Below are 24161 nucleotides of genomic sequence, written 5' to 3'. Positions count from 1 at the left end.
GGTGGTCAGACACAGTCAGCACCTAGTGAGGTGGCTGGTTCCCTGTGTCTGCCAGTGTTTCAGAGACTGTGCCCTCAATAGTATGCCTTAAACTTTGGTTAGCCCTGAAGAGATCAGGTCTTTCGAAGGTCTTTTCCAACCGTTCTTTCTTCCCTTCACTCTGAAGGGCAAATGTTTGTCAGAATTAAGTTAGGGACTTAAAAACTGAAGTAATGTAAAATATGTATTGTGTGTGTTTTTTATTTCTTCTAACCTTTCGAATGCAGAAAGGTCGCATTTTCCCAGCATCTGGCTGTAACTGGAGTTGGAACATCTCCGAAGTACGTATAGCATTTGTCATAGCAGACCTAAACCAGTAAGCTGTCAGTTTTACAGAAATAAAGGCTGTATTAGCTTTAATACATTACTACTATAATTATAAACTGCATTATTCAGCTATTACATGTATTCACAATGAAAACACTGCTTTTATTTCATGCGGTACATTTAGAAAGTACAGCTTGCAGTATTAATGTAAGCTACGACCCAGCTGCAGCCTCTCAGCTCCCAGGTGCACAAGGACTCCAGAACAACCTTGTCTAAACTTACGGACCAAACCCTTCACTGAAATCCTCTATTGTAGGTAGTAGTTCTTTCGTGTCTTGACTTCAGGTGTTTCTTTAGGTATCTGCAGCTTTACAGCAGCTCTTGATTAGAGCGAGGCGATTAACCGTTGTGTGGTGAATTGCAGAATGCATGGTTTTTAAAATAAAGCCAACAAGAACACCTGTGGAGGGGAGAAAAAACATCTGAGGCGTTGAGGTTGCCTCCGCTGCAAGGAAGATATAAAACAGACCCTGCGTTGCACCAGCACAGCTGTGACAGAGCAAACCCACACTGTGCAGCCAGGCCTCAGGGCTGCGTTCCCGCCACTGCGCAGCCTGAGGCTGAGAGGGCAGCATGGCGGCGGGGGGCAGCCGTGGGGACCCCTTGGCCATAGAGCCACTGCCTGAGCCCCAGCCCGAGATGTCCCTGGCTGAGGGGCTCGGGGGGGACCAGGAGCAAATGGCAGAGGTGGGCTGGGAAGGGGAAGTTGGGGCTGTTGGGAGGAAGGGAGCGTTGGCAGAGTGCTGGTCAGGGCTTCTGAAAGCTCAGCACCAGTGCTTGGGGCAGCTGGGCTTTTTGGTGGCTTGGTTCACACAGGCTTGTGGTGGGCGCTCAGTGACTGAAGAAAGGCTTTCTGAGAGTGTTTCACACAACTCGTGGTGGTCGTGGCTAAACAGCACAGCCCTAAGGCCTTTGGCACTGCCTCTCCATTGGCCAGAATCACCGAAACACAGAAAGGTTTTTGAAAGACTTGAGAGAGACTTTTGAGATTTAAAAATAAATATTGCTTTGCTTGAGAGAAACTGGGGAAAATAAACAAAAGAAAACAACCCTGCCCTTTCTCTCCAGAAAATAAGAATCAAATCCACCGACCTTCTTTTCTCCACCAGGCGGTGACCATCTCGAGCAGCTGCAGCCCAGTGCCAGAGCAGGACTGACCTCTCCATACAGAGCTCTGCTGCTGCATCGTGCTCTGCTGCATAGAAGTGGCTGCCCCAAGGGTTGCCAGAAGAAGATTTCCTAAACTTTGCTCTGTTTGCTTACAGATTCAATTTAAAATTCTAAGAGGGCACGGTGATACTGTGAGTTCCTGCCATTTTTGCTGTGAAGACTCAAAAGTACTTTCGTGCTCTCATGACAGAACAGTGAAGCTCTGGGTATGTTGTGAACACAACAGCAAATTAAAAAAAAATCTGTTATGGTGATGTCTTAATATGATTTGACTACTGATAGGTGGAATATTTTGTAAAGAGTCTGAAGTTGCTTCCTCACAGAGGAAGATGGCAGAGTACAAATGAGCAAGGAGTGAAATGTTGGTCAGTGTGATGGATCTTGGCCTCTTTGCAGTATTAGTCTTCATCTGTATCACTGCAGTACACAGGAGCCCAACAATGGACCTCTGGTTGTTTTTGTACAAACAACAAAAAGTCCTGGCACCAGTGCCTGGAGCAGGCTGGTGTGGAGGCACGCTCTTGAAACACGAGGCAACACTTGGGTGGGCAGTACTGATGAGATTGGCTGTTCATGTTTTGAACACAACATTCACAATTGAATTTAGAATACACAGAAATAAGTTTTCATTTGTATTTCTAGATTAGATAAAACATGTAAGGCACACACGTAAGGCTAACATTATTTCACAAGCTTTATTTTGCTTTGGTTTTGTGGTGCTGTGTATTTTTTCACAAAAAAAGCACTTCCCAATCAAACTCTTCTGGATTTATTCAAGGATGTTGCCAAAGGATTTCCTGTTCAAATTTTTGAAGAACACACAGCCCCAGTTTCTGAATGCAACTTGAGTCCTGACGATAGAAGGTGACTATTTTCTATCACAATTTATTTAAAAAAGGAGACAATGTGATTTTTCAAGGTTAAATGTGATTGCACGTGGAAAACATCAGACAAATTTGGAACAGATCAGTTACTTCTTCAGTTGTTCCTATGGTTTTCTATGTCATCAAAGTGAAACTTCTTTTGCTTCATTTTCTGTTCATTATTCCTTTGTCTTTGTCTGGCAGCCTGTTCACTGCCAGACTCCTTCTTCTCCAGTTGATTTCCCCTACAGTTCGTGCAAGTCTTTTGGTTTTCATTTGGTGGCCACTGAAGGAATAGTCCAAGTCATGACCTTTGCAGGGCAAAAGAATTTGCTGCTTGTGAGTTATTTGTGGCTGGAAGTCTGTGGCTTGTGTTCTGAAAGGAGTGTGTAAACAGGTATTGCATAGAAGAGCAACATTGAAGCACAGGGGTTCATCTGTCAGTGAGATTTATATGGTCATAAAAGTTCTGTATTGTTTATTAATAATCTATATGCTTTCCATTAAGCCTGTAATGTCAATTTAAGAAGAAATGCATCTTACCTAGTGTCAATATCTGGCTATAATAATTAAAACAACTGCAGCGTGCACTAACATTTGATTGAGTAAGTCATATGTTGCCACCAGGGGTATTATTTCTGCTACATTTTATCATTAATTTGTAGTTTAAATCAATTTTTATCAAATTAAAGAGTTGTCTAATCTCCTTTTGACCATGGGATTGCATATGTGCCATTCTGCCTGCTGCCTCCCAACCAAAAATGTCACCAGTTCATTATCTTCTTGTTATCTCTTGTGCTAAGTGCTTCCATTTAGGAGCAGAGATCATGCAAGTGAAGGAAACATATGCATAATGAGAAGAATAGAAGGTTTGAGAATTTATTTTTAGTTTGCATGAAGCTTCCTGGGCAAAATTTGTGAAAGTGATCTTTTGTGAACTTGATCAAAAACTGAAAAAGCCACAATGGGACTAAAAACATTTGCCCTATACTGTGACGTTCCATATAAATGCTATTTTTTAGATATTTGGAAATATTCTAATAAAACAATGTGAAAGCAAACTTGGTGGTGACCTCCTCATTCATGGAAACCTGCCACTTGTCATCAGTTAGCTTTGTTGTGTAATGTGGGTTTGTGTTTGTGCAGAGCAGTGTCTGAAAATTGCATACGTGACATTTTTATTGTAGTTTATATCTGAAATATAAATAATTACATATTTTAAACTGCAAAAGGCAATTTTTGCTGCAGTGCTTACAAATCTTTTTTAGAGTAATGAGTGTGAGGATGTCAAATCATTGTCAGAATTAAAAGTTAGCATTTATTTTCAAATATCTTCTCTTGAGTGAGAACACTGAATGCTGTTTTCATGGTCATTTTTAGGATGGTGACATCATCCTATGATAACACTGTCAAGACCTGGGATATGGAAACAGGAAAAGTGCTTGTATGTATCCTTTTGAGCGCATCCTCAAGAAAGTGTAACTGTAAAATTCAGTTGCATTCCTTAGTTATTGACAAAGGACAAAAAAACCAAAAGCATTCTTTGCACAATGCACTACAGTCAGGGTAGGCAGGCTTGATTTTTAGTCTTGGTTTTAGTCTGATTAATTGTTTGATCACAGTAAGTCCCTTGATGATGAAGATGTCTCAGTTATTTCAGATAAAAATGGCTGTAATAGTAATAATCTGTCTCAGAGGATATGTTAGACTGATTGAATTAACATTTTAGGATTTGAACGGGGTATCCCTGTCTAATTTTAAACTTACTGCTATTTTAAAGATAGAATAGGATATAAATACTTCTATCACCTTTCGCTAAAATAAAGTAATACCAAACTCCTTTCTTCTGAGCCTACTTGGAGATTAAAGCAAGTGCTGTTAAAGACTCTTATCTCTAACCCTCAAGCGTGTTTCCAAAAGCCTTTCTTTTCTTTTTAGTGGACAATAGAACATGAAGGCATCGTAACTTCATGTAATATTTCCCACGATGGCAAATATGTGGTATCTGGCTCAGATAAAGGCAATGCCATATCTGTTTTTGATGCAGTAAGTGCAACAGAGGTGGTATGTGTCCAAGGTAAGATTTATGACTTTTAAATTTTGTTTATTCAGTTCTTGATTTCTTGTATTTCTTAATAATAACAATGAACTCAGTTCAGATGCCCTTCCTTCATAAATGTCTGTGTTTTGCAGATAGACTGGCACACAGCTGCTGTGGGTAGTTCTGCCTTTCAGACTTGTGCACTGAGATGGAGAGCTAATGATTCAAAGCTGGGAAGCAGCTTTGCAATAGTTCCTCTTGGTGTGTTTTCCATAGGTCATCACAGGAGTACAATCACAAGATGCTGTTTTGATCCTGATAATCAGAGGGTGACTTCAGTATCATACGATAAGACTATAAAGCTGTGGGATATGGTAGCTCGATCCACCTCCATTACAATTAAAGAGTAAGAAATAATACTGTCGTTAATTATGCGTGGTATTGTTTGCATCCTTGACAATTATCAGTGAGAGTTATGGTAAGATTTGTACTGGAGAAAATGAACTGTAATTGTTGAACTGAATTAAGTTATATGTGATATATGTGGAATGCATGAATGAAAATTTCCACTCAAGCTTCCCGCTGTAAATTATTGAAAAGTTGCGTTTTGTCAGCGTTTTTGTGCTAGTTTTTAGAGCTCCTAGGTTCTTTTAAATACACTGGAAGAAGCATATGCAATATAGTGCTGAAGTACAAACTTACTGGTGTAATTCCTACTAATTAGGAAGAATTTATAATCATTGACAAGTGAGAAGATAAAATATTACATAGAAAAAAAAAATGTCTTTAAAAATATTATATAGTGAAGGAGAAATAACACAACGGTTATTTTGAATTTTAATTATTTTTCCTGTATAATTGAGGGCCATCTTTGGCTTCCCTCTTTGGCTTCTTTTCATCTCTCATTATCTCATTATCTGTGTTGTTAATGGCAGAATGAATCAGGACTGGATCCAGGACAGATGCTCTGTACCCCAGCTCAGTATGTACTTATATTTTCACAGTGAACCAATTGTGGTCACTCTGAGTTCTGGTACAGGTTTTCCAGGTGATTTCTTGCTGCAAAAGTAATCCCTCCTATTTAATTCCATGGAAACTGTAACAAAAGAGCACAAGAACACTGGTTATTTAAAATTGTTATATATTTATGTATTTTAAAATAAATTTATCATTTTTCAGCTACAAGGTGCTATTTTGCAGCATAGGCACCATCATCAGATGTGCATTTTCACCAGCAATGAACAAGAGCCTGCACCAGTGGAGGTGACCCACTGTCACTGTTACCACTGCTGGGATGCACCATGCGCTGCATCACCATGCTCACACCCCCTGTTTGGTCTCCACTAATGTTCAGCAAGTGCCAGTGAGTGCCAATGGGTGCCATTTTTTCCACACGGAGGAATTCAATGACATGCCTCTGCTACATGTGCATTTCCATGTAAGATGCCATTGTGTCAGACTGTCCCTGTGCTGGCATCTGTCACACAGCAACAATATTGGTGGGAAGATTCCATCTCTATGATGGTGCCATACCACCAATCTCTACCACTGATGTTGTGGCTGACACCATAAAAGGCATTACTTTTGGACAGTGTCATGCCCAGTACCAGCAGCTGTGCTCCTAGTGAGCTCCTACAGCTTCCTGTGCTAAACCCTTACATCTCTCACTGAAATAAGCATTTGAAACATTTAACATTTAAAAATTAGGTCAATGTTGGGCATTGTTATCATTTTTAAGAATAAATTCTATGATAGATATCAAGTGAGCTGTTAAAATAGCAATAGCTTTTAATAAACTCAACAAATTTAGCTTTGAATTATAACAACAGTAAACAGAGAGTGCCTTTAAACAGTAATAAAATGGTCTGATGAGGAATTAGGAATTAGTTTGGATGGGAAATTCAATCTGGAGTATTGTAATAATATTTCTTTTAAATCACAGTGATGACAGCCTTGTTTCCTGTAAGAGAGGCTTGTGATCCCTCCCCTGGTGCAGACTGCAGGAAGCCCCAAAGTTCTCAACCCGTTCCAGAGCTTCTTCCAGATTCCTTTTATAGACTTTAATATAAATTGATTCATCTCTTTCCTCTGAGTATTAGAATGCAAATTCACATTTTTTGGACTTTTTTTGGTAACTTGCTTTTAAAGAAGTGTGGTTGTTCTGTAGCTGCAAAGCAATGTCATCACTCACTCACTGCTTGGGTCCATTCTGGCCAATGGCTCACTCTGCAAGGAGCCCAAACCCATGCAGGCTGCAGGGCTGTGAGCAGCTCCAGGGGCTTTACAGAACTATCCATACAGTTAACATTCAGAATGTGCTTATGATGCTCTACTGGATGGAGAGTGCTCAGTGCCACAGGAGGCTCTCTGAGAGTTTGATAATGCTTACAAAACCTCTGTTGGGGTGTTTTCATGTTTCAGGGGACACAGCAATGCTATCTCAGATTGTTGCTTTACATCTGATGGTCGATACTTATGCACAGCATCCTGGGACAGGAGCTTAAAAATATGGGATGTAAAGACAGGAGAATTTTGGAGTCGTGGACCTGTTACCTTGAACCAGGGACATGAGGGTTCTGTTAGTTCCTGTTGCTTTAGCCAAGATGGTGAGTTATCTTGATACCAGCACACGATGTATCTCAATATCTGTGTACGTGACATAGCAGGTGAGCCACAAGCGACCACTCCAATCGCGTAAGAAATTTGTCATTTCCAAGATAGCATATTTAATTACAAGAAAATGATCTCCATGTAAATTGAAGTTGATGACCACAGCCCCTCTACAGGCATGAAATTTGTATTATTGCAAACTGCCATTGTACTGGAACAGATTCTCTTCACTGGCATGGGCTGATATGAGTTTCTCTACATATTGGTCTAATTAGCTGTTCCCTTTTGCAGCTTCACTTCTTCACTACTATTACTATATTTACTATTGCTGTTTACTGTTACATTACTATTATGCCAAGTTATGCTTACTATTTATAAAATCAAGAACGTTAGCAACAAATAGCCAAAAGGAACTTCTAGCATCTGTCAAAGCATGACTAATAGCTCATTACTTACATGTTATTAACCAAGTCTGACACAGTGCTAGAAGGAGTCTCTTATTAGTCTGTGTGTCAAAGCAAATATACAGTAAATATTCTGATTTCATATTTCAGCATCACTTGTAGTGTCTGGTGGATATGACAACGCTATAACCATATGGGAAACAGATGCAGGATATAAGAAGTTAAGCTTAAAGGTACTGTGATTTTATTTTGTCAGTAGTTTAATGAGAAGCTGTAAAGTATGTGCTCCTTTAAAAGCATTGTATTTGTTGTTACACAGTATCCTTGCCCATCCTTTCCAGATACAGGCAGCAAAACATACTGAATTTGTGTGATGTAATTAGTTAGAACAATATATTCATACACAATCAGTCAGGAAGATACTACCTCTATCAGGTCAGTTATAAACATGAGACTCCATCTAACTATGGGATATGATTTTATGGCATACCTAAAACTGTTCATAACTTTGTGTGCCCATTTTGCAAATGTTATTTTCACAGAAGTCAGGCAATTATGTCAGAGTACAGATTTGCAACCTTGGTTCTTTTCCTGTCCTCTGCAAATCTGATTTCAGTGGACTTTTTTTTTTTTCTTTCTTTCTTTCTGAATTACTGCATGCAGTACTGAAGGTTTAGCTAAAACGTTCATGAAAAAGCCCACCTGGAATGTGTCAGAAAATGCAGCTTTCCTTCAAAGCCTTTTGAGCTTAAAAATAACTTTCCACTATCGTCTGCGTTCAAGATAGTATCTTTATTTGGGGGAGTTTATAAGCTTGTGCCTCATGCTGGTTACCTTACATGTAGGCTTATAAACCCTCCTGAATTGGAACTGTACAGGTTAAACCTTTTGAACAACAGCAGCACATGTTCTCCACTGGTGCTTTGCAAGATGCAATTACTGCAGATATCCCAGTTCACAGCAATCGCTGTAAGTAACTCAGTTTGCCATTAAACACAAAGGCATCTGTTTAAATGTTAATGTCTTTGTAGCTATGGAGAATTCCTGTTCCTTGCTCATGACTAAATTTAAAAACATTTTAAAGATTCTGCTGTAAAAAAACTACTTAAGTTTTATATATGCATATTTAGCTTTTTCTCTGTGCTTGGAAAATACACAATTGTTCATCTTTTATAATTAACTTATTGAATGTGGTGTTAATCATAAAAATGACACCATATCTGCTCAAACCTTAGGGATTTTATCTGTTGATTCCATATATGTTTATACAGCCTACATCACTGGAGTAAGCACGTCATTTTAGACTTCAACCTGCCTCTGTTCTTATGCCAGCTCAGTGTTGTTCACTGGAAATCAGCAGTGCTGCTGTTGTCAGAAGGAGGGTATCTGATACAGTGCTAGACCTGGCCTGTTTTCAGCATTGGGTTCCCTGCCTTTAAATTTGGGGAAGCTGCTGTCTGTTCCCAGAGCTCTTTCCTCTGTTACTGCATGCTAAGCAGCCTCTTTTTATTTATTTGTTTATTTATTTGCTTATTTATTGAAGTAATTAGTATTAGGAATCAGCTCTTTCTCCTTACAGTTCTTTAATAAGCTGTTTAAAAAGTAGAAAAGAAGTCTTTCAGTGTAGCTCACCTTCATGGTAACTGACAGATGCACTGCCCCTGGCTGCTGCTGCCGGTGGGCTGCATCCCACGGCTTGTAACAGCAACTGCTCTCAGGTACACGTGAGAAAACATGAGCTTTCTAGCAATGCCTTTTTCTGGCTGACCATGAAGAGTGTAGATAACAATTTTCCTTTTGCATTTCAAAATGAGTGCATAGTACAGACAGTAATTTTTATTATTAGAAAATTGACTATGTGCTTTTTTTTTTTTTTTTTTGGCTTAAAGTTAGATTTTGCTTTACTGTAGGGCCATTGGGACTGGGTGACAGACGTTGCAATTAGTGAAGACAAGAAGTGGATTCTTTCAGCCTCAAAGGTGATCACCACTTTCCTGATGCGATTTCAAGAGCTAAATTAGAAGTGGATGTGAAGATTTCATCCCTTCGTGTCAGGTTTTGTTTGACGACATTTGAAAATAATTCAATTGCTTACAAAACTTCTGTGTTCTAATCAGTATCTACATCAAGTAATTGTAGAAGATCTTAAAAATAATTTGATGACGATGTTTATTTTTCGTTATCTTAAAATGTCCATGCAGTTTTAAGATTGCTACAGGTTGTTTCCAAAGATATGCTTAAATGTGAGACAGGTGATTCTTAAAGGTGAGAGGGTTTAGCACTCTCCTGTTGAGAGACTTATCTGAAGAAATAGGAGCTCATCTTCTTGGAAATTATGTAAATCAGTGTTTTAGTGATACACAAGCATATAAAAATGATTGCTTTTGTTTCCCAGGATTCTACTTTGAGACTGTGGAATATTGAAAGGATGGATCGCATACCTTCAGTGATAGAAAGCAGAAAAGAAAAAGGCTCAAAAATTGCTCAGGTTATATTATTTTATTTTCTAACCACACTTCGTATTTTATTCAGAAACAAAACCTGAATTTTAAAGGAAAGCTTGAGTTTTGCTAGCTGAAAGCACTAATGGATTGTTCTTTCTTTGTGAAGATATGTACATCTTTTTGGGGGGAGTAGAATGTAGTAGTAATAATTCTCTTTTGAAAGTGTTTGTGATAAGGACACCAATTCATGTGCAAAGGTGCATCAAACAGTAAAATATGCCATTAACTTTTCTGTAAATATTTTCTATTGAATTTGAAATTAATGCTGTATAGAGTCTAATAGAAATGGAGTAAACTTCATGTGTGTGACTGAACTACCATTTTTATTGTATTTATACCAGTGTGAAGAATGTGAACGACCTTTCTTAAGCCTGCAGCATGCTGGCTTTGAAGTGATATCCAAGTGTGTATTCTGTCGTCTGTCTTCTCCAGCAAGAAGTATTTTGCCATTGCCACCTTCCATCCCTCCTGATCTTTAAATTCATATGACAGTCTTTGGATGTTAACATATGTAAGTATAAATGTAATGTCTGTACACCTTCATGTACTGCACATATAAAGCTGAGCATTTAATCTTGTTCTGCTACAGTGTTCTGTATCAAGAATGATAAACTACACTGCTAAGCAGGGTCTCTTGAGACAGGACAAGGGCAAATGGTTTCCAACTAAGAGAGGAGAGATTTAGACTGGATATAAGGAAGAAAGATTATGATAAGGGTAGTAAAGCACTAGAATAGTTTGCCCAGAGTGCTGGTGAATGCCACATCCCTGGATACACCCAGGCTCTGAGCATCCAATGGAGCTGTAGGTGTCCCTGGGCACTGCAGGGGAGTTGGACCAGATGGCCTTTAAGGGTCCATTCCAACTCAGACAATTCTGTGATTGTATGCTTCCCTTATGCCCTGAGCAGCTGTGCCTTGTCACCTAAAGACTGAAACTGCCCAGTAGTTGAAGTCTATATAGTATGGTACTAGAGAACAAACTTATTTACTTGCCTGTTGGTAAATTTTAAACAATTTTTAATGAATACAGTAGTTCCAAGCTCAGTTTATTAATGAATATGTGTGAATTATAAATTACTGTCAAGTTTCCTTCCATTTCTTAGATAAACAATTCTTCTTCACTATGGCACATACAGAATCTTTGCTTTCAGTGGACAAACAAAGGATACTTACAAAGAATTTTTTTAAGTAAAATGATGAACAAGTTCATGGTCAGATTCTCCCTCTTGCCTCTTGCTGCCATGCTGCTACAAACTACTGTGCAATAACTTCCAGCCATGAGAAGAAGCTGTAGTTCATGCCTTACACAATTCAGTACAAACTAGTTCTGTCTAATAAGGGTCCACCCAGCAAGGAGCACAGTATTCTTGGGAGCAACCTAGGGATTGCATCTATTTAGTGTATGTGCAAATATCAATTAATAAAATATTTAGTGTTTCAAAATGTCTGGAAGCCTTGTTCCTAAAAACAGTATTTTCAGACTTTTCAACATTTATTTCCAAGAGGTACTTAAAAGAGGGAGGATAGCTGAACCAGGAATCCAGTTCAACTCTGGTACAGAGGTACATTTTGGTTACCCGCGGTAGTGGGCTGGCGGTCAGGAGCCGGATCGATGTATTGGGCCCGCGAAGCACAAATCGCTATCGCCCGGCGCCGTGGCTTAGTTGGTTAAAGCGCCTGTCTAGTAAACAGGAGATCCTGGGTTCGAATCCCAGCGGTGCCTGCGCTGTAGACGCTCTTCTTTTGCGCGCGACCGTCGTTTTACCGCAGCTCGGAGCGCGGGAAGGGCGGGTGGGGCTGAGGGGGAGCGGGCTGCGCCACGGTTGTGTGCTGCGACGGGCAGCAGTGAGGAGAAAAGCGGCCGGTGTGTGAAATGACGTGCATGCGCGCAATGTCTTCTGTGTTTTTGCTTCGATGTGTGTTTGTTTGTGCACGCGGTATGTTTATGCACGCGATGTGTGTTTGTGCAGCCGGGCGTTGCTCCTGCTGTCCGGTTTCTCTGCCGGCTCACGGCAGCTGCCTGTGGCGCTCCAGGCAGCCAGCCCACCTGTGGGTCTGCTGGTTGGTCACCTGGATTCCTAAGGAATTGCAAAGAGGAATTTTTTCGTCACACAGAGCCGAGAGAATTCCTCTGTCAGATGTCTTTGCTTCCTGTCTCTAAATCTTTATGGGCTCACTCACTGTTCAGTTTTATTCCCATGCTCTGTGACCGCTGGCCAAGTGTCCAACATGAGGCATGTGCCACCCCTCTACCCAGGCCTCCCCACCTCTCCTCATTCCCTTTTTCAGTTTTGTTTTTGCCTTTTCTGAGGGCAGGCTGTGTGGAAGCCCCATGTTCTCCCTCAGGCCACCGCTGAGGCAGGAGTTGACAGAACTTTCTGAGACATCCTGGAAGTCAAAGGCCAACCCTCCCCATTGGGCAGGTGAATGAGGTTCAGTGCAGTCTTTCCAAATGTACAACAGAGGCAATCTGTCCTCACATCTGAGCTCAGGAGGCTCTAAACCTGTTAGTACAGCAAATCCCAGCCCAGCAGCTGTACCCTCAGGCAGGTTTTGGCCCACACGGAAGCTGATGGGAGTAAATGCAGTCACTGGCACATTTGGAGCACAGAGTTGTTGCTGGGATGGAGCTTCTGCTGCCCCAAGAGCAAAGTATGGGCCTAACATCTCGGATCAACGCCTGGCTTAACAGCTATCTGCAGGAGCCCTCCTTGGAGCAGTATTTGCTGTGCAGTCTGTCATAGTCACACTGATTCTGGGCTACTGACAAAATGAAGTTGAGTGTGCTGAGTATCATTTAGAGTATAATTATTTTCTTATGCAAATTGAAGACCAAAGGTACATCTAGCCCCATGGTTTTTCTGTAGCTGTGGCCAGCAGTGCATGTCTTAGGCAGAACATAAGCACAGGGCAAACGTGCAGTGATATTTTGCCAGAATGCTCTGCCAGCCTCCAGTGAATTCCAGCTGGGGGTCTTGAGCTCTCACATGCAGACGTGATCAAATTTAATTTTTCATTTCTCTGTGTCTGTGGGTAGGAAGAAGTGAAGTGACTGCTGCAGGCAGATGTGCATATTGGAGACATCTATATCATAGGGACAGTTGCCTAAAGAAGGGAAATATTAAAGGCAGTCAAATGTTTAGTGGCTGTTTATTGTAGCAGTGACTGTAGGCTTAAGGGAGCATATTTTTGCAGTTTGTCTGCAAGGGCTGACATTGCTGCCTGCACATTATTCACAAAGATTTGAGTGAAAAAGTTTGATGAAAACGTTGAGTGAAATCACATCGCCCGTTAACCCCAGTTTGCAAGACTGCCCTTTCCTATTCCCTGACATGCTGCTTTGCAAAGTGTTGTACTTTGACAGGCATGCACCGTGACAGTGTCATGCCTATATAATGTGATGTGATGCATGTGTCATGAAAGGATCTGCCAGAGTGTAAATCATCAGCTTTGAACTTTGGGGTCGGGGGGGAACTGTTTGGGATACTGCAGTCTGTGTAGTAGAAAGAAAATGACATTCTCCGGTTATTACTTTGTTGGGATTATTTTTTTTTCATTTACAACTAATTTGCAGAAATGACATGTGTTGTTTGTGGGACTGTTGTAAGGTTTTTCATTGTCAGCTCTTACAAGGTAAGCAGTGGCACTGAGTGTCCTATTGAGCAGGAAGAGGCTTGCCCCACACCACCCAGCACATCAGCTCCTCACCTGTATTCATTCTGCCATTGAGATTCACAGCTCAGACCTTTATAGAGGTGAAACTGGTCTGGAACCTTAGAAATGGATATCCCTCAGAGCATCACTTAAATGACAGAAACACAACAGAGGGCAGTAGTGCAATTTAGATTCTTGTCATTTAGGACTTGTGCTGTTGTTCCATTCTCCCAGCTTGTAATTATTAACAGCTGAATAGAAAAAAATATTTACATTTTTGAAAGCCTGTTTGTATTTCAGTTGGGTGTGAAAACCAAGGCTCTTCAGGGAAGGAGACAGGTTAGCTAGAAAATAGTAAGTTGTGTGCCCAACTCCTGCAAAATGGAGCAACAGGCTGCAATCCAGGGAAATGTCTTTATTCCTTATTGCAACAAGTCTTTTCTTTCCTTCAAGCAATTGTAGCTAGCCTAAGATCCTTAGAACCTAAAAAGTTAATATTAGTGAGGTAATCAAGAATTGATCTCGCTGACATCAATGGCACCACTCCCACTGACTGTGCTGCAGCAGATTTTCATTCAATAGAAGATAACAAAGAATCTGATTCATAATAAAGGGAGGAAAAGATGAGTCAAGCCAAGCTATGTGAGTAGAGTTTTTCTTGTGTTATTAACAGTGCACTGGCATCAAAACTACAAGGTCTGTCCTTATCTGCTGTAGTATTTGTGCTTTTTCTTTACTTACACGGGACTGAACACAGTCAACCTTCACGGGATTCCTGCCACAGTGTGTGCTGAGCTCTCATTATGGTCTGTGGAAACTATGGAGCACTGAGTTTTTCTGAAAATCTCTTGATAATATTTTAACACAGGTATTTGAGAACTCTCATCTGAATAACATTTGTTATGACACAACTATTGATTTGGTATTGTTTCTGGGTGACTTTTTAAACAAATGGTTTTTTTTATTATACATGCTATCTACTTAAAAACGCTGCTCTTTTTGTCCTATGAAAGCAAAATTTAATGGTTGAAGGTATGGTAATAGCAAATACAGCCTCTTGTACCTGTAATTTCATTTGATGCTTCTCCCTGAATAAACTTACTAGAACATCGTAGCCCAGGAACAATTAATTATAGTTTCTCTAATTATTGATTTGAGTGAATGTAGGTTTTTGTGAAAAAAAAAGGTCTTATATGAACTAATCAATTAATTTCTGGTTCTGACTTTTGACAAATTATATGACTATGTATCCTGCCTTCCTGTTAGAACATTTGCTGTCAGTAACAAAACAATCTCCAAACCACATTGAAGTCATTCTGTTTGGCCAGCCCTAAGAGGCTGTTTTTTTTAGTACTACACCTTCTTTTTGTTGTGCATTTTCCCCTTAATTAACATTTTAATTTGCATTTTCATGCAGAACAGAATTAATCACCAAAATAAACATGTTTTCCCCTTTGAAATGGGCTATGCTCTTCCACTGAGTGCTTCTCGTGGTCATTTGGTTTGTCTTTATATAATAGCTATGCTTTATCTTAATTGAGCAGCATACCCATAGCCCATTATTTCCATAACTTTTAAGCAGCCAAAATCCAACTTTTTACAGTGTTATCTATATTAGCTGCATTCTAAAATTATTGCTTTTTTCTCTTAATAGAATGTAATTTAAAGTGTAGGAACTGTGTGTCCTTAACCACAATAACTGCAAATGCATGTGTGATGAAGGCTGGGATTCTGCAGTCTGTACAGCTGCCATTATCACATGGCATCCTTTTCTTTAGGCTGAGGAAACGTATCCCAGGTATTTGTTGCAAATTCCTTTTGGCCGTGGCCAAAATCTGCCTCTGTTCTAGGATGGCGAGAGAGGGTGACCTTCTTTCCATGTTCTTTCCACAAGGCCAAGTGCTGTTCCTGCTGGCAGTCTGTCTGACTGCGCTCTGTGGGAACGTAACTGGGAAGATTAGGGGAGAATGAATGAATTAGTAACTGCAAAGGCAAACGTGGAATGAGCAGAGCCAAGAGCTACCATGAGTTGGCCCTTTAAACAGTGCTAGTAAGACCCATGCCATTATAACATGATGCAATGGTCCAGATTCAGGTCAGTAATAAAAATAAGAGAAGGATTTAGTCATTTGGTTTAATACCAGCTTGTTGAATCTCTGATTCAATCATTTCCAAATGATTTCACATAAATTGATTACATGGTTGCTGCTGGTTTCTGTATTTCAGCAACTTTGAACATGTGGCCCTCAGGAGAGCTTAAAAATAGATTTGGGGCTGTCTTGGCACCAGTGGCTTTAGGTCTGCCTGACACTGATCAGAGCTAATTTGCCTGCAGAGCCCTGGGCTGGTACTGTGCAATCTGAAATCTATCCAAGCCTTTGCTCTGTCTCTGTTCTTCCCTGTGAAGAACCTGAGGAAGAACATTCACTAATGGCTGCTGGAGTGACAGTGCTTTGAAGAAAACAGCATACGTTATTCAGTGAATGCAAGTATTTCGGAAATGAAATTACGTTGCGGTTATATTGAGAATCTGAATGCTTGCACGTCAAGATTTGTGTTTCACTAATGTTATTTGCATTACCTTTTTGTCCCCTGAACTCTGGGCATTACAGAATACCTATGGAGCCCTTCTGTACTGGAATGCACTGGGTAAATTGCCCGCAGATCCATCTAGAACTGTGCGGAGCTCAGTGTGAGTAATTGTAATTGTGTCCAACTGGGATTACTGTACTTTCAGAAAATCTATAGACATGAGATGAAATATTTAAAATCCCTCGCCAGTTAAATATTTGCCACGGGCCTCACTTTGGAGAAATGGGAAAGCTCTGTGATTCATACGTCCATGCTGTTGCAGTCGGTGGGCACTTCTTTGCCATTACGCTCAGTGAATGCAGGGTTGAGGAGAAATGAGCTAACACAGAGCACCCAAGTTCTTTGCAGTAGGGGAAACGAGAAGCACTGAATTCACAATTGCTGCACCTCCGGCTGAGTAAATGGATCGATGCCATATTGTGTAATGAAATAATGTTATTAAATACTGGCTCTTTGGATTAATATTTCTTTAGCATAACACCATTTGATGGGCATAAATAGTACCTTGTATAGTTGAGTAGAAGAACATTGCTTAATAAGATAAATAAACAATTATTGTAATTAATTTCACTTTTGACAATTGACAAGTTACTGTAAGAATAATATTATAAGTACATAGGTTTGTTTTCCTGACTTGCTTGGTATTTATAAGTGAGCTGCTATATTTTTTGCTGCACAACAGCATAGGCATGAATGCATACAATTTTTTTTGTTCATTTGTTCCAAGATGGTCTGTGAAAAATGATAGATTCCTAAAAGTTAATTACAGTGAGCTCCCAAATCAACTGGTTGGTTGAGTTACTAACTGAAAAATCAACACAACCTGTCTATAAATAATTCTGAAAAGCACAAATATAATATAAATGCACTGACAAATAAATACTAATTCTTTTATTGAAATACTTTTAAAACTGGTTTAATCTTCACAATGCCTCCCCAGATGCTGGCACAACAAGGAGTGTGTTGCCATGGGAAGAAGTGCTATAATGAGGAATATTTGAGCACTGATAGCTGTAAATGCATGTAATGCTGGATCTATAGGCAGTTTCTGTGCTATGTATATTGCGTTACCCTGCACATCTGTACAAAGATCAAAGGATATTTCTGTTATCTACTTTTGATTTAGAATTTCTGACTCTGCAGGTTCTGTCTACCTGTTTGACTGCTTTTTGTTGTGGTGAATTCATAAACGTGTGAAATATAAATATAGAGAGACCTCTTTACACACTTTTCTTTCATTGTTGCTTGTTGCAGCTGCTACTCTAGATACTGGTGAGTGTTTTTGTAAGTTGATCTATTGTACATTTTCCAATTTGATTTCCTTATTTTTCAATAATTTAGTTGGCTTATCAATCTGGCACCTTCGTCTCCCACTCGATTAAGGGAATAACCAGAATGATTTGACAGCCACGTAACTATCCTGGGAAGGGATGACATCTCTGGGCAGCAGTGCACGCAGCCATGCCACTGTTGCCCTCGAGGATAAATAAACAAATGTCAGCTCAGGGGAGCACCATTGATCCTGCATGTGGAGTTGATGAGTATGAAAGAGGATCTTGGATGACTACCTTCAGAAAAAGGGACTTACAAGGACCAGAATTTTCTTTTATTTTTCTTGACTTAATTTCTCAGTTTTTGACAAATATTTTACTTCTTCTGGCATCATATTTCCATATTATGTTGTACTGTAACAATGTATACAATTGTGTAGTCCAGATCCCAAATCATACGAAAGATTTATCGAATACCTCATGAAAGTTTTGTGAAAACCAATACCCTGTTCTCATAAAATAGTTTCAATCTCTAAATTGCCAGATATCTTTTTGGTTTTAATTCTCTCCAAGCACATTTGTAGACAATGTGCATATGAATTTATGGAACTGCTATCTTGTTTATTCTGCTGCTTTCTTACAATGTGGTTATTACACAATTGTTGCAATGATTTTTTCCTTCACATTCTTCAGCTCATTTACCACAAGCTCTTCTTTATTCTTGGTCAGAATGTACAACTGGCAGCCATAGCTGTGCTGTGCCTAATAAGTCACAGTTAAAAGCTATATTGGATTATTTGGTTCTTTTTATGCAAAAGAAAATCCGACTTCCCATGCTTTTATGCTTCATTGAAGAGTGAAGCAGCTTTGATTCTTCTGGAAATCTGACATTTAGTTTTGCTCCACAGTTTATTCCTATTCTCTGTTCTTTATTTTCTCAGCCCTTTCAGTAGTGTGGTCTGAATAAGCATGTTCATTTGTTGTCATGTTATTCATTTTTATATTAGTCATTATACAATGAGTTCACTTGCACACTTCAGACAGCTTTAATGTGTTTGAGGTTTTGTACGCAGCCTAATACTGAAAACTAGCCTAGGCAACAAGGAATAGAGATGAAATTGTCACACCTTCAGGGCAGGTACGATTTCCTATCTATATCTACCAACCCCCTATCCCTGACCACATGCTTTCAGTTTTTATTTGGAACACTGAGTGCTTATACTGTACTTCTTCTTGCTCCTGCAGCTAACGGTCATATCACGAAGGTGCCAGAGAGAAGCATTCATTGATTCACAGCAGCACAGCAAATATTCCAGAGCGTTTTCTATCACAGGAGCATACCTCATGACTTGTAGAAATCAACACGTCCTGCATCTCCTTAACTGTAAGTACTGGCACACAGTCTGCAGAATGATCTCACATTCACACCTAAGTATGTGCTGGTATTTCTGTCCCCTTAAGCTTTAAAGTTGCTTTTACTTTTAGCAAAATTAGCTGACAGGCTGTTGTTCTGATGAGCCAGTGTAGCCACATCCTCATATCCCTGTTAATATATTATATGTACTACAAATCTGGCTGTAATATCCCTGTGAAAAACTGAGAGAACTTTCTAGGTGAGTTCGTGCTTTCCTTAACATCCTTTCTCATTCTTTCTGTGGAACTGCCTCACTGATGCACAGCTCCAAATTTTGCTGTGTTACCCATCTATGCCTGTTAAGAAGAGCTTTGCAATCATTTGGGAAATAAGCTGTAATTTGCTCTTTTATGAACCCAAAAATCACTGTGCTATGAATATGTATTGAGAAGTTATAAACAAATGTGAAAGAACTGTTAGTAATAATGACTTTAGATGCTTCCAAGGACATGCTTGTAGTATAAAATCTTTAAGACTCTTTAAACTGTGTGGGGTGTTACAGTGAATAAGAAATGCTCTTTGTGCAGTGTGGGTCTAGAAGAACATTACACACAGAAACATGCCACTAGAACTGTAGAAAATATAACTGCAGTAGACAAATAAAGGAAAAGGAGCAATGAATCAGTGTTAGGTACAGTCCCTGGGAAAGCTAGAACACAAGTATGTTCCCTAAGATGAAGTTTAGCATCTAAGGAAGTATTTGGGTCAAGCTTCCATGAAAAAGAACAGCCACAGCAGTTATTTTTTAGGCGTCAGAAATACAAAGTACTTTTTAAAATACAAAACAGCAGACAACATTATTTAGTTATCAGTAAGGCATGAAGAATGTGGTTGTCCTTAGCTTGTTGCACTTTTCCTGCTGAGCTGGTAGTTGGATACAAGTAAAATGGCAATCTGTAGTAAGCATAGAGGGTAGCACGGAGCATTGCTCAGTTCAGCTGACAGTGAATTTGCTGCAGTGCTCAGAGGGCAGCTCAGTGATCTCCCCTGGCACTCACAGGTGGCGTGGTAGAGCACCAGCTCTTAGTCCTTGCTGCGCCTCTCCTCACGTGTCGGCCTGCTGAGCCTCGTGCTCGGTCTGATGGATACCAGTCTTGGATCTTTGCGCAAGTTTCGCAGTCACAGGGAGGGATGGAAGACAGCTCTAAATATTACCAGTGTTTCCAACCAACGGGTAGTGTTACACCACAGGGCACTTGCCAGGCTGGCAGTGGGAATGCTATAGGGGTTTGTGACGGGGAAGTTGCTCTGCAGCCTCATCTCCTGAGCTGTGTTGTTTTCAGCCCTTCTTCACCCAGTACAGAAGTCAGGCATCAAACTCATTTAAAGGTGCCTCTTCAGTTCTAATTTTGTTTTGCTTTTCCACATATGCTTTATTAGACATATGCCTGACTGCATGCAACACCTTTTTTAAATGTCTACTCTTTTTTTAAATCATTATTTAAATGAAACTGGGGACTGCACTGCTGGCAGTGCTGAGTAACCTGTGGAGTCATAATGGCTCTTTTCATCTACTCTGATAACAACATGCATACAAACCCAAGAAAGTATTTGTACTTTTGCTAGAAGGTGGTTATAATGCACATTCACTGTGTTCATCCCATGACTTAGAGATTTAATGTTTCTGATTCCAAGCTGTTTGATCTCCCACTTAAATTCTAAAATAAGTTTATGGTAACTTGTGCAGCCAGTGCATGTTTGGCTAAGAATGTGTTGATAGTTTGGGACACTGTGACATTTTCTTCTGTAGGAAGTAGATAAAATAAATATAACTTTAGGTTTGGCGGGGTTTTACATAGAAAATCATAAACCATGGCAAGGTTTTACTGATCCTACCATTTCCCTGAATTGTGAAGAGAAATCTGAAAACATTTGTACATCTGAAATGTGATTCAGCTGTATCTTGGCGTTGCTCTTTTATCATTTACAAGCAGAAGAAACTTGATTCTGAGTTATTTCAGCCCTCATCCACCAAAGATTTTGTACGTCAAGAATAGTAAATCCTTTAATGACTCTAGCTACCACAGAGTAAGCCCTATCACAACTACAGCATAAAAGGATTTATTATAAACTAAATTAAATTGTCCAAACTCTGTTCATCAATAGATATGAAAGAACAGCCAGAAGAAAGAAATCAATTTAGCATCTTAGTTGTTCATGTTCATGGATTTACCATTGGTGCGTAGTGCTTTTCCAGTACATGATAAGAACGAGCATCACCGCAGCCTGAATCAATCCATATGTAGTTATTAAATGGTAAGTCACCAAGGGGGGTAGGAGGTGTGGTGTTGAAACAGCCCTTTTCTGTGGAGTCATGAGTGAAATAAATTTGCAGGAACTGATGCTGCTAAGCTGCACAATGGCTGTGCAGTGGGACTGGGAAGCGGCTGAAGGATCCAGGAGCTGGGACTGCAGTGTGCTGCAGGCACCACCACATCTGGTTGGCAGGTGACAGCCTACTACCTTGTGAAACAATGGACATAATTGCTGGCATGAAGCAGTGCCATGAGATTACACATTTGAAACTGAATCATGATGAAAATATTTAAAGGCAAAAAGAAGAGAGAAATGAAACAGTGCTGCTTTTGGCCTGGCTTTCTCTATTGTTCAGAATGACATGCTGTGCAATGGAACTTATTTGTAAAGTGCAGTTTAACAATTTTGATAAACAACTCTGATAAGCTTCCTTAAGTTATTTCCACAAAGATTAGAAATGAAGACAATTCTGATCTTCTTCTGTAATTATTCTCTATGATTCAAAACTCTGATCTCAGTAACACCATTCAATAATCAGGAGTCCTAATTTATGCACTTAATGGAGCAGGTTATGTGGACCTTTCTGTTTTGTTAAGAGTTAAGTATAAAAAATGAAGATGCAATTAATGCTGCCTTGAAAATAGTTACAGAGGATGGCCCTTTCAAGAGAAAATTATTCTATTTTTCAAGCAATTACCCCAGTGTAATTGCTACTCGTATCAAGCAAACCAGATTATAATACAAGCTTTTATTGAACATCATAGCGCCACAAAGGAATATCACAACTTTGCATTTTCTTTGGAAAAACCTGTACATTGGAGACCTTATTATAGTATTTTTCCATCACATACCTGGATTCACTTTCCTGTCATACCAAGGTGCTTATATATATTCCTGTCACATTTAATAAAACAGATGTGAATTACAATGGTTCTCTTCAGCTCTTCATAGAATACATGCATAACAAATTCCTAAGGAAGAATAAGGAAAGCAGCTCCCTCTGAAGTTTAGTAATGATCTATGATAGATCAAGACAGGAGTAGTGTTAAGGTCAGTACAAAAGTACCCTTGAGAATTTTCTTCTTCCCTTTCAGGAAGAGTGTTGTTGTCACTAAATGTAAACCTTATTAAATCCAGCCAGAAAGCACTGTGTGGTGGTGCAATATGAACTCTTAAAGTAAAGCCAGCAGTAAACCATGTGAGATTGAAACAAATTATGTATGTCACTGAACTTAATATTTTCTAGCTGACTTTTCTTTAATGCGAGATTCAAAAGAGAACAGAGATGATGAAAACATACAGGATTTCAGGCTTGCTTATGTACACAACTCTGTACTTGCTGCCTCTCCTTTGAAACTGAGTTATGGTGGAGAAAAGATAAATACAACAAACTTGTGGAACAGGTAATACTGGGGTCATAGTTTAAAGAAATCTCAACCAAATTCATGTAATTCAAGAGTTGTTTATAAAAGAAGCGTAAATGTTTATGAACTACAAAAATCAGATGCAGATGGAAGTGACATGAAGTATGTAATAAAAGTGCATGTAGGTCAGTCTGGGACAGATTACTCACATGAACAGGATAAGATCTCAAGTTCCTTTGACTTTTTTAGTACTAATATCAATGAAATCCATAATCTTTAGTCAACACTGTTATATTGTTTTAGGATGTCTTCATCTTTACTACATATTTAAAAATATCCCTTGATTGTTTCTCCTAAAATGTTATCAGAACTTTGTTTTGGTGGTGTTAACAACATGATTTTTTATGATCCAATTCTGTTAAAAGCATTAAAATGGATGAACATGCCTATAGCTTCAGCACACATAATGTGTGACTTCTAGGAATGAAAGTTCTTTGCAGCCTCTTCCATATCACATGTTCTGACACTGTGAAGGCTTTCGGCTTGCTGTGGGTTAGCTTTGTGCAACTATTTAAGAGTAATTTTAAAATGTGATCTATAAATCATCCTGATTAAGTTCTAGTGATCGCATTTTCAAGGTGTTTGTGTGGGTGTTGTGGTGTGATTGTGAGTTCTGTGATAACAGTAGATATGGGAGCACAGGAATATGGCATTTCATGTGTACTTGTCTCATTGGTACATACATTTCTGTGAAAACAAATGTATGCGACTCAAAATTAGGACTCAGAATTTGAAATTAATCTTACACAAATGGCAAGAATAATTCCTAAACTGAGTGGATTTTACCTGAACAAGTTTCTGGCATGGATAAAAAAGAAGGTCCGTGTCACTTTGCTTTCAGTCTATGTAGCCTGCTGTTTCAGTGATCTGTGAGAATCTTATTGAAGGGAAATGAGCGATACGCTTTACTCATAATTACCATAAAAAGGGTTAATGTAGAATGTAGAGGTGACTAGATATGTTATTTTATTACAATAATAGACTTACTGAGGAAGAACTCTTTTATGGCACATTCCATTATTGCTGTTTCAAACCCATAATTTGAAGATTACTGCTCAGAAACCCAGACAGAAGTGATTTTACAATCATCAGCCCATTAAAGGTTTAAGAATTGTCTGGCTAGATTAGAAAGAACTTAGTTGTGGAAAATGTTGTGTGATTTATTATGCTCCTTAAAAAGTGCACGGCCACGTGCTGGTAGGGCTGGGTGAGCGGGCAGAAGGGCCACAGGTCCTCCCATGCTGCGTGCGGGGCCTCCTCACCTCCCAGCAAACCTGGTTTGCATTGATCTGCTTAATATTTCTGCATCTTTAGCATAGTAGGCGTATTTGTTTTAACATTCAGTTCTCTCATCCCAAGTAGACAAGACGTGGTACTATTGATCCTCGGGCCAGTCCTCCATTAGGCATCCATTAAGATCCAGAGTGATAGACAAATGTGAATTACAATTACAATAATTCCATCAAAGAGCTGCTGAGATAAAGCACAAGTCTGTAGCTCAGCGAGGATAAGGATCAGCCGAACCCCCGAGATATTGCTGCAGCCACACTTTATATTGCTGAAATAAAAAGGTCTAAAGCAATATCTCAG

At 39.5% G+C, this 24161-nt stretch overlaps 1 protein-coding gene and 1 non-coding gene across 2 annotated transcripts; both read left to right on the top strand.

The window, feature by feature from the left end:
• The first annotated feature begins 535 nt into the window (after positions 1 to 535).
• On the top strand, positions 536 to 22851 carry WDR88 (WD repeat domain 88). The gene is made up of 14 exons (XM_052685848.1): positions 536 to 1053; positions 1632 to 1742; positions 2315 to 2400; positions 3780 to 3843; positions 4338 to 4476; positions 4717 to 4846; positions 6862 to 7046; positions 7605 to 7687; positions 9365 to 9433; positions 9850 to 9942; positions 10300 to 10481; positions 14372 to 18861; positions 20998 to 21147; positions 21227 to 22851. The coding sequence occupies exons 1-11, from the start codon at positions 940 to 942 to the stop codon at positions 10435 to 10437; spliced, it is 1212 nt and encodes a 403-aa protein (XP_052541808.1). The 5' UTR covers positions 536 to 939; the 3' UTR covers positions 10438 to 10481; positions 14372 to 18861; positions 20998 to 21147; positions 21227 to 22851.
• TRNAT-AGU (transfer RNA threonine (anticodon AGU)) lies at positions 11610 to 11683 on the top strand. The gene has a single exon. It is a non-coding gene; the product is annotated as a tRNA-Thr (tRNA).
• Positions 22852 to 24161: the final 1310 nt, after the last annotated feature.

The sequence above is a fragment of the Tympanuchus pallidicinctus genome, unplaced genomic scaffold (genome assembly GCF_026119805.1).
Source record: "Tympanuchus pallidicinctus isolate F22 unplaced genomic scaffold, pur_lepc_1.0 scaffold22, whole genome shotgun sequence".
NCBI lineage: Eukaryota > Metazoa > Chordata > Aves > Galliformes > Phasianidae > Tympanuchus > Tympanuchus pallidicinctus.
This window is presented reverse-complemented; position numbering and strand designations above follow the sequence as displayed.

Excerpts from the sequence above, each read along its gene's own strand:
- WDR88 (XM_052685848.1), top strand. The coding sequence starts at position 940 with ATGGCGGCGGGGGGCAGCCGTGGGGACCCCTTGGCCATAGAGCCACTG. Across the intron at positions 3,844-4,337 it reads TGGAAACAGGAAAAGTGCTT|TGGACAATAGAACATGAAGG; the intron begins GTATGTATCCTT and ends TTTTCTTTTTAG. Across the intron at positions 4,477-4,716 it reads AGAGGTGGTATGTGTCCAAG|GTCATCACAGGAGTACAATC; the intron begins GTAAGATTTATG and ends TGTTTTCCATAG.